The 11390-nt window shown below is 31.7% G+C and overlaps 1 protein-coding gene across 1 annotated transcript; it reads right to left on the minus strand.

Annotated features, from left to right (window-relative positions):
- Window positions 1-906: 906 nt before the first annotated feature.
- Window positions 907-10182, minus strand: LOC148764981 (uncharacterized). Its single transcript, XM_088812638.1, has 3 exons — window positions 10111-10182; window positions 9769-10008; window positions 907-957 (listed from the first exon to the last, which is right to left on the minus strand). Exons 1-3 carry the CDS (start codon window positions 10180-10182, stop codon window positions 907-909), a joined length of 363 nt encoding a protein of 120 aa, XP_088668764.1.
- Window positions 10183-11390: the final 1208 nt, after the last annotated feature.

Genomic DNA, 11390 nt, shown 5'->3' on the forward strand with positions numbered 1-11390 from the left:
TACTGTTTAAATTTCCTCAGCTTATAAAGCAGATTATAGAGCTTTAGCTTCCGTAGCTAGCGAATTAGTTGGAATTAAACAACTTCTCAATGATTACCAAGAATATTCAAGTGCTACTACTCTACCGTTTTGTGATACTTCGATAGTTGTCCACATAGCCAAATGACCCTACTTTTCATGAGCGGCGAAGCATATTGGAATAGATTGCCATTACATTCGAGAGCAGGGTACCAAAGGTGTCATTAGATTAATAATGCCAATCAAGAAAATGGACCAGGTTGCTGACATTCTTACAAAACCCTTACATATCACTTCCTTCTCTTATAATTTCATGTTCGAGATATATGTCTCTTAAAAATTTATTCGATCCATATCTTGAGGGGGATATTGGATTATACGCAATCGACTACTTTCCACCAATCACATCGCAAGGTTCCACCTCACCAAGATTGTTGGTATCAACATTAGTCGATCGGGAGTTAATAAGGGTTAATTAGTCATGCGCGAATCAAAACCGTGTAACAAACTCGAATGTATTCTTTGTATATACTCTTTGTATGTATACTTTGTGTATAAATAGATGGATCAGAAGAGTTGGTCAACTTAATTCATTCGGTTCAGCATATTATAAAATCACATACATCAGAAATAAAGCAATTCAAGTTTTTCATCTCCGTTACTCTTCCATGCATTGAACTTCAAGCTTTCGTCTTCCTCCTCAACATGAGATTCTGCAGATTCTAATCGCGGCAAGATGATCCAACATTAAAATCATCATATATAATATTTCAAATGAGAGAGACAAATCTTGGAAATGTAAATACACAAGAATAGAAATATCCCAAGAGCAATACAAAGATAACAAAATGATCAATATCTTGTACGTGTGTAATCCTCTCGTCCTCATCAATCCTGACCGACAAACCAACTCATCAAACTCGTGAACATACGGCTCACCTGAAACATACATAATTCGTATACAACAGTGAGATATTAAACCCATTTATAAGAACATTGTGAAAACACGCATAGACAAGTACTATACATGAAACACCATAAGGCAAAAGTTTCACAAGCCTAATTCGCAAAATCAAGTTTACATCCATACTATTAGTTGGAGTTTAAATTTGCAGTACCGTGTGTCAACTCAACTAAATGATAAGAAAAACGTATAATTTATGAGTCTTATTAAACCATGAAATAATATAATTTGTCCATGTATGATATCTACGCATACAAATAACTTAATTAAACAAGTACATTTTGTTGTCCATATATATCATCATATTATAATGTAAATCCAAGATTCGAACTTGAATCAGTAAAGTCCTACAGATGCATCATCTAAAACTTAAACACAAAAATCAAAATTTGGAGGAACATGCTCCAAATCAATACACCAATTCACAATTGTAACATAATTAATTCCCTATTGCAAGGTAGTTGATTGACAGAGTGATGGTGGGAGATGATTTGATGATCACATGAACTTTGTGCTTAAAAGCATATGATTTGTGTGTTAAGTGGGTGTTAAGGACCGGTTTGATATCACTGAATGAGCGCTGATTGGCAGCAATTACTTATTCGGTCAGTGTCCATCTTATTAAGTGTGTTTGGTATTGATAGCTGATCGATGGAGTGGTTTAGCGCTTATTCAAAAAAGAAATCGAATGAATTTTGGTCGAGTATATCCTTATGGAGATTTTATATTGCACCGGCCACTGCACCACTATCTTGCATCTTTTATTTTCCATTATAAGTTTGAAATTATTTTAGGAACTCCTCATATGGAAATTAAATATAACTAACCACCAAGGGGATTACACCCTAGTGCAAACCCCCTCTATTTTGAAATTAATTTGACAGACCCCCTCGTCCACCCTAAAATACCTAAAATATCATTTTAAAATTAGTTTAAAATCCTAGCCAACTCACATCCGTCTTTCTCTCTCACTCTCATATTCAATTTTCGCCCCCATAGATCTCCAACCGGTGATGGTGCTTCACATTGTCATAACTCTCTCTCCGGTGGTCGTAATTCGATGGTTTAACTACCGTTGGATTCCTCTCGTCGAGCTTGGTGGTAATTTCATTCAGTTTGGAGCACTCGATCTGTTTCTGCAATCGTTTTATAGTCGGAGCGTATTTCGACGACGGTGGGTCTTGCCGGAGGAGTAATTTGTATTCCGACAGTCAGAATTTGATGGGGCTACCCATCGTTGGATTTCTCTCTTCGAGATCTATTTTTATTGTAATTTTGTTCAATTTTATATTGTCAGATTTGTTTCAATAATTTTTTTCATTGCGAGTGCGGAACCTTTGGTGGTTGGTGGTAGCTAGGGTTTTGGTAAGAGGTGCTTGTGGTGAAGAGTCATTGGTGGCTTGATCTAAAATTCGTAGCATTTCGCAGCTATGACCTCTCTCTTTGTCTATCTCTCGATATCTTAGTATTTGTTGATTTTTTGGTGTTTTGATGTTTCTTCAATTTTTGTTGATTTGCACTAACATAAATTTTCTCCTTTTGATTTTGCAATTGCTGTTTAATGGAAACCATTGATCATCTCCTTGAAAGTGTCAAAAAATGTGGTTAAAGTTACATCTGTTTCAAGTTACAGTGCTCTACAAACTGTATACATTATTGTACATTACTAGTTACATATACTAACATGTAGTTACATATGCATATATTTGTGTATTTTCGATTTTTATTTGTTGGTTATGAGGTGATTTATAATATAAATATTATAATTCTATTTTTTTGTTGTTGGGGTTTAAAATTAATTTTGTATAATCCAATATTCGTGTGTGTACATAATTGGTCGACTAAAAATTTGGGGTAAAAAGAAAGAATATAACTACGAATGACTATAGTTTACTATAGTTACATGTAGTTATTTTCAATACAGTAAACATATCGATTATAAACAAATTAAATTAAAAAAAAAATTAATGAAAAAAATATATAAATACTAAATAATAAATTAAAAAAACATGTATTTGAATTTTTTTTTAAATAAATGAGTGAAAATGCTAAATGCAGGTCAGAAATGTTGAATGCAGTTTGGCCGGAAATTGAATATAAGGACAGTATAATACTTTCGCCTGTCCAGGGGTACGCCTAAGGATGATTTTTCCTTAGGTTTATCTTTAGTTTATTAGGCACCTAGGGGTATATAAAATAAGCCCAAGTATATGAAATTGTTTGTGTTGGTTCAGCTCCTAATGTAATATAACACTTTATATTTAATATTTTTAGTTAAAAACTTTAATACCAAATTTATAATTTATTAAAAAGAAAATGCTCATTTTAGCAACTTAAATTTTTAAGTTAATTTCGATTTTAATGTATTTCCATGCTTTAGCTACTTTTATTTGTAAGGTTTACTTTTATTAGTTGTTTGAATTTAAAATTAATATTTTATTTATGCTAAATATTTAATATTACTTCACAACCAAAATTTTAATATTTTATTAATTATGTAGTTCATATTTCGAAATTGTCTATTTATACATGCTAATCAAATTTAATTAATAAATAATGTTTCAACATTGCATAAGGGTATATTAAGAAAATAATATTATTCGGACATTACTGATATTCAGTTATCAAATGGACTTAATTTTTCAGCCTTAAACATTCATACTCAGCTCTTGGTGATTAAGTTGTTTAATCAGTATTCAACATTCAGTACTTAATGCTATCAAACGAGGCCTAAGTACTTATTTCAAAAAATTTGGAATATTTGCAAATATGCTAGAAAATCAACCTAAATAGAAAAAGAAAACAAGTAGAAAGGTGTTTCTTTTTTATAGAACCAACTTCTTTTAAGGGAAGTAAGATGAAAAGTTATTTTTTTGTAAACACTTACAAAAGACAATGAACAAAGAAAGCTCAAAAGCGGTTTCTAGAAGTTTTTGTAAACACCCTTTGTTTCAAAATAAGTGTAGTTCAAGGTTAATGCACATTAATAAGGATATTCATTAAATAAAATTAATTTGAGGAAACAATATTTGACAAATTTAGGCCTTTTTATGTCCTTTTATTTTCTCTATCTATGTATCATCACTACATTAATATGAGGGTAAAGTTGGGACTTTCTGGTGATAAGAGTTTTTAGTCACGAGTTTTTGGTATTTTACCCCACTTAATATGGAAAAAATAATATGACTAGAATGACACTTATTTTTCAATATAGGGAGTAATTACTCTATTTAAACAGATAATCAAATAACAATGTATGAATTAAATTAAGGAGTTTTTTGCATAAGTGTCCAACCAAACATCTTTATTATTCTAGGTTTATGGACTATATCTTTTTCACTTATAAACCCATCCCTTTAATATTTACTATAAATAAATGAAATATTCATGTATATGACAATATTACTCCCAATTATTTATACTCAATTCTTAATTGTAACCCCAATTTAATCAATTTTGTCCAAAAAATCCAAATTTGACCACAAAATCCAATTTTGACCTTTTCATTTCAAAAACTTCTTTTTTTCAAATTTTTTTTTTGCTGCTGGATTCCGGCGTTGACTTTTTCGAATTTTTTTTCCTTCCGGATTTTTTCGCCGGTTTCCGGCGTTGACTTTTTTTTTTTTGGTCTGTTTTTTTCCGCCAACGGATTCCGGCGTTGACTTTTTTTAGTTTTTTTTTGTTGTTTTGTTTTGTTTTTTTTTTTTGTTTTTTTGTTTTTTTGTTTTTTTACGTCCACCGCTAAACGTTGACCGTAATTGTGCTATCACTGACAGTAAATTAACGTAATTATACTGTCAATGACAGTTAATTAACGTAATTGTACTGCCGTTGACAATACATTTATGTAATTGTTCTGCCGTTGACAGTAAATTAACGTAATATTATTATTTTTTATTTTTTGTTATTTTTTTAATTTTGTTTGATTTGTTGACAAGTCAACGTAATTATATTACTGTCGTTGACAGTAAAATAACTGTATACACAATAATATTACTGTCAACAACATCAATATTATTATTTTTTTTTAGTTTTTTGTTTTGTTTGAGTTATTCACGGAGTAACGTAATAATATTACTGTCTATTATTGTAATATTACTGTAAACACAATAATATTACTGTAGTTGACGGTAATATTACTGTTGTTATAGTAATATTACTATCAACCACATCAACATTATTATTTTGTTTGGATTGTTTTGTTTGTTTGAGTTATTCACGGAGTAACGTAATAATAATATTACTGTCTATTATTCGTAATATTACTGTGGTTGACAGTAATATTACTGTTGTTATAGTAATATTATTATCACTCACAGTAATATTAATTCTTTTAGTTTTTTTTTATTTTATTTACATTTGTTGAACGGTCAACATAGTAATATTACTCTATTACACAATAATAATGAGTTTTGTTGTGTTAATATTACTGTGCTAGAGATTAATATAGCAATATTACTGTGTTAAACTATAGTTTAGTTAATTTTACTGTGTTTAACAGTAATATAGTTAATATTATTGTCAATCACAGAAATATTGATGTTTAAACGAAAAAAAATGTTATGGAAAGAAAAAAAAAATTCAAAAAGTCAACGGCGGAGGCAATTTTATAATCTTTTTTTTGAAAAAAAGAAAATTTTTGGTCAAAATTGAATAATTTGTGAAATTTGGGGTCAAATTGAGGTTAAATTAAATTAAGGATGAAATTGGAGCATATTATAGTATGAGGGGCTATTTTAGTCTTTTACAAAAATTTAGACCTTGTGTGGACTTATTTGTAAAAGAATTTTTTGTCTGAATCACTTTATGAATAAGTACCTATTGAAGGGCTTATTTGTAATGACCAGTTAAATTAAAATTAAATATATTGCGCATGATCATTACATTTCTCCTTCCTTTATTTGAGCCTACTCTAGTTATAAATAAGTCGAATTGCAAAAAAATTAAATGATAAGAGCACTTAATACAAGAAGGGGTATTGTATTTTTTTCGTGTTGTAAATATACCCACCCATCCAACACTTATTTGCTACTATAAAAAAACCTCATACTAAAATTATCCATAACCTGTTGAAACTCTACTTCACCCCAATTTAATGATTAAACCATAATTTTAGCCTCAATTTCACCAATTAACCAATTTTGGCCTTTATCGTTATTAACTTTTTTTTTGAATGTTTGTTTCCCGCCACCGGCATTATCCACCGGTCAACGTGCGGTCTTGGACGTTAACTTTGGTTTTTGTTTTTTTTTTTTTTTTGTGAAAATTATCCTTTTGATTTTTTTCTGCCAGACATCGTCATACAATGACGGTCTCCGGCGTTGATTTCTTGTTTCGGTTGTTTGACTGCATTAAAACGATATTACTGTTAACATAATAATATTTATGTGTTAACAGTAATATGAAGTAATATTAATGAGTTCGATGTGACTATTAGTGTCTCAGACAGTAATTTTGTTGTGAACACAATAATATTATTGTGTTAATATTAATATTACTGCTTTGGCCTGCAATAGTATTGTCTTAGCCAATAATATTATTGTTAACACAATAATATTCAATTGTTAATATTAATATTATTGTCTTGACCTTTAATATGAATGTGTTGATTGTTTTTAAAAAATAAAACTGAGAAACAAGTTTAAAAAATATTAATATTACAGTGAAAAGAGTAATATTACTATCTAAGACATGTTGATTGTTTTTAAAAATAAAACTGAAAAACAAGTTTAAAAAATATTAATATCACAGTGAAAATAGTAATATTACTATCTAAGACAGTAAGATTATTGTACTGTGCTGATACTAATTTTACTGTGTTGACCGGTCAACGGTTGGAAAAAAATAAGGACAAAATGCACTTCATACCCTACAAATTTCCCATTTTCGCACTTTCCCCCCTAAAAATTCGAAAACTGGATAATCCCCCTTCAAAATATTATTTTAGTTGCACTTTGCCCCTGAAGCTAATTTTTGGTGGGCATTGTGCAACAAAATAACATTTTAAAGGGGCATTGTACAAAAATATAATATTTTTAAGGGGTAACGTGCAACAAAAATAACATATAAAGGTGCAATGTGTAACAAAAATACTCAAATGCCTATGAATAATCCATTAAATGTTTGCTATCGAGACAATGTGCAACAACAATAACATTTTGAAGGGTGACATTCACTTTTTAAAATTTTGAGGGGGTAAAGTGTGAAATTAGAATTTTTTAGGGGGTGATGTGCAATTTGCCCAAAAAATAATTCAAAAATTTGGTTTTCTAACAAAAAATTCAAAAAAAGAAAAAAATCAAAACCAATGCCAGTCGGTCAGCAGCCGAAAAGAAATTCAAAAAATTGTGAAAATTGGTGTTAATGTGATATATTTTGTAAAATCAGGGGTGTGCAATGTTTTTTAAGTTGGGGATATTATATATGTAAGTAGTGATGCAAATTATATTATAACGGGTATTTTGAACAAAATACAAATGGATGAAACTTATTTGTGAAACTGCTATTTGTCCGAACATACGTGCATTAAGTCTGGGAATGTGAGTTTATTTGCAATTTGCCCATATAAATATGACACAATGTTATCCGTGAAAGTACTATATGTTCATATTGTTGCAAATAATATAAAATGTGGTTATTTCTATCTTAAGTCACTCGGGGTTTATAACTCCTCACTACACGACTAGAGATTCTCAACTTACCCCACTACCTCATTATCCCCTTGTAGTGGTTGTAACTCCTTGTAACTTCGCGGTGGTTACCACTTATACCATCTAATCCCATAATTTTCTCTCTATGGATTTGTTCTTTGCATTCTCTCTTTTTATATAAACATCGTGTTGCCTACATTGTACTACTGAATTATTCCACATCACCAAACCGAGAGCCAGAGAAATATGTCATTTTACAACACATATAAATAAATTGAGAATAAAGGGAAGGGTAAATAGCACTTAACCCCCTTGTGGTTTGGACATTTTGCACATGACCCCCTTATGGTATGAATTTAGGCACATAACCCCCTTGTGGTTTTGACATTTTGCACATGACCCCCTTATGGTATGAAATTAGGCCCATAACCCCCTTGTGGTTTTGAAATTTTGCACATAACCCCCTTATGGTATGAAATTTTGCACATAACCCCCTTATGGTATGAAATTAGCACATAACCCCCTTGAATAGAAAACTGAAAAGACTAAATTACCCCTATCAAGTCAAAAAAAATTGTTTTAATTTAAAAATAATTATTCTATAAAATGAAAAGCTTAATGTATTTTTTTGTAAAATGAGAAATATAATATATTATTGTGCTTTTTTCTTTAATTTTACTAATTATTGTACGATTGACAATTTATTCGATTTTAAAAATCAATTTGAAAATCTTTAACATTGTCATTAATTATGATTATTATATTACTATTTTATAGCTATTATCAAACTTTAATTTTTTTAAGAAACAAAGTCTTTATTCTTTTGATTCTTTTGGAAAAATCTAAAAAAAATATTTCTCTAAAGTTGAAATGAAAATTAAATTTAAAAAAAAATGTGCGGTAAAATAGAAAAAACACAATAATATATTATATTTCTCATTTTACAAAAAAATACATTAAGCCTTTCATTTTATAGAATAATAATTTTTAAATTAAAACAAGAATTTTTGACTTGATAGGGGCAATTTAGTCTTTTCCAATTTTCTATCAAGGTATGTGCTAATTTCATACCATAAGGGGGTCATGTGCAAAATTTCAAAACCACAAGGGGGTTATGTGCCTAATTTCATACCATAAGGGGGTCATATGCAAAATGTCAAAACCACAAGGGGGTTATGTGCCTAAATTCATACCATAAGGGGGTCATGTGCAAAATGTCCAAACCACAAGGGGGTTAAGTGCTATTTACCCTAAAGGGAATTTGAACAATACTTACGCTGCTAGCCGTGACCTCTTCGTCCCCCCATCCACTTTTTGCATTATGAAATTTATGCTCTTGCATATTAGTATCCTTCTTCTTCTGTTATGCAATTAAAATAGAAGTGTACAATTATATTAAGTACTGTCAACTAACATTTTTATGTTAACGTGCAACACGTGATTTAGTCCCCAATTTATATGAATCCATGATTTCACCAATTTTTATCTATTCCCCTATAACTTTACTGCAATTTATGATTTATAATTGGAACTTATTTATTCAGACAATACTTGTTACAAAGTGATATAGTTTTATGATATGAAAGAACTTTGATAACTTAAACGAGATATTGATTTACATTTGAAACGTCTGATAGATGATCTAAAGAAGTTATGGACATATATATATGTAGTGAGAACATGCGATGCAAAAAATGGAAAATTGTTCAATATATATCCCATAATTTTATGTATAATTTGGAAGAACACATTGTTTGCGGATGTATGAACTATTATTAAGAACAATAAGTTCGAGGTGTGTGTAAGAATGATGAATAACATAAAATGGAGTTTTTGATGTTTTTATTAAGTTTAATTATTGTACACTTAGATTTGAACTAGTAAAATTTTGTTCGCATGTCCTCATGGATGTATGGTACATTTGTATCGGAACCACTTTATTCAGGTGTCTTTTTATTATGCTTTTATAAGTTAGATTTCGTAACAACACACAAACTAATATTGCAATATAGTAACTTTCATAACAATTAATTTGTCTCAACAGATCAAGTAGATTTCTATAGACATAAATCAATAGGGTTGAAAATATGAATTGCATCGAACGTGAAACCAATTAGTTAAAACACCAAAAGTTACCTGATTATCTGTAGGTTGATTGAGTTGAACGCTGTTCATCTTCTTAGTCAACAAATCCCGCATAGAATAGTTATCCAAGAAGCTGGCCGCAGGATGGTGGTGCTCGAATTTCCCTCCACCGTAGCGACTGCAGCAGAGGTCGTAGGTGTTGGGGTCATTTTTTTCACATGGCAGGCATGAAAAGTAGGCACCGGAAATCGAACTCCCATACGCATTGCAACTTCGGAGTGGGCATTTCATCTGTATGAAGTAAAGGGCCAAAACCTCTTCGAAATCCAAACTTCAGTCGCCGTTTTTGTCAATGGCGTTGAACATTGTGTCATTTGCGCAACGACGACTTACCATAGTCTTGTACTCGGCAAAGCTGATTTTGTCGTCGCAATTGGTATTAAGAGAGAGAATGGATGAAATCATATTATCGAGAGAATAAAATTATGGGAAAAGCTTGATTTCTTTCATTAGTTGATATGGCATAATATAGCCACTCAAAGACACCACAAATTAGCTAATTACAAGAATTACGACTAATTACTACTCTATAAATATTTACACAATACTTGCCTAATCTTGTAATAAAATATATAGTTTCCTAATACTCCCCCTCAAGTTGGAGAGTGAGGATTTCGAACACCCAACTTGCCAAGTAACAAGTGAAATTGTTGTTGACTAAGGGCCTTGGTGAAGATATCAGCCGGTTTGTTGAGACGATTGGATATAAGCCGTTGAAATGCTGCCGGCGAGTAATTGTTCACGCACATAATGACAATCGATTTCTATGTGCTTTGTTCGTTCATGAAACACTGGATTAGAGGAAATATGAAGGGCAGCCTGGTTGTCGCAAAATAATCTCATTGGTTGTGTATGGAAGACACCCAAAGAGGAAAGAAAGGACTTAATCCATGTTAATTCACACGTTGTAACTGCCATGGCGCGGTACTCGGCCTCAGCAGATGATCGAGCCACAGTGGGTTGTTTCTTGGTTTTCCAAGAAATTGGGGACGAGCCGAGTTGTACAAAATATGCGGTGAGAGAGCGACGAGTAAGAGGACATGCAGCCCAGTCAGAATCATAGAAAGCATATAGTTGTAGTGAGCTGTCTGAGCGGAGAAGTATGCCTTGACCCGGGGAACCTTTCAAGTAGCGTAAAACACGAAGAACAGCGTCCAAATGGTCTTGTCGAGGCTCACGTAAGAACTGAGTTAAAATATGCACGGCGTAACAAATATCCGGCCGAGTAATGGACAAATAGACCAAACGGCCAACGAGGCGTCGGTATCTCTCCGGATTATGTAATAGAGGACCTGTTGCATGTGTTAGACGGTGGTTTTGCTCCATTGGAGTTGCAGCTGGTTTGGCACTAGTAAGACCGGCTTCCTTCAATATATCAAGTGTGTATTTCCGTTGGCATAGAAAAAGACCGGACGAGTTTCGAGCAGCTTCAATGCCAAGGAAATATTTTAGAGGTCCGAGATCTTTGAGCTGAAAACACTGGTTCAAATATTGCTTGAACGAAGAACATGCAGGAGAATTATTGCCTGCCACAATAAGATCATCAACATATACGAGAACGGCAAGGAAAATCCCATTGCTCCGGTAAGTGAATAATGTATGGTCGGCATGAG

The sequence above is a fragment of the Erythranthe guttata genome, chromosome 14 (assembly GCF_056151865.1).
Source record: "Erythranthe guttata isolate IM_541 chromosome 14, IM_541, whole genome shotgun sequence".
Classification (NCBI taxonomy): domain Eukaryota; kingdom Viridiplantae; phylum Streptophyta; class Magnoliopsida; order Lamiales; family Phrymaceae; genus Erythranthe; species Erythranthe guttata.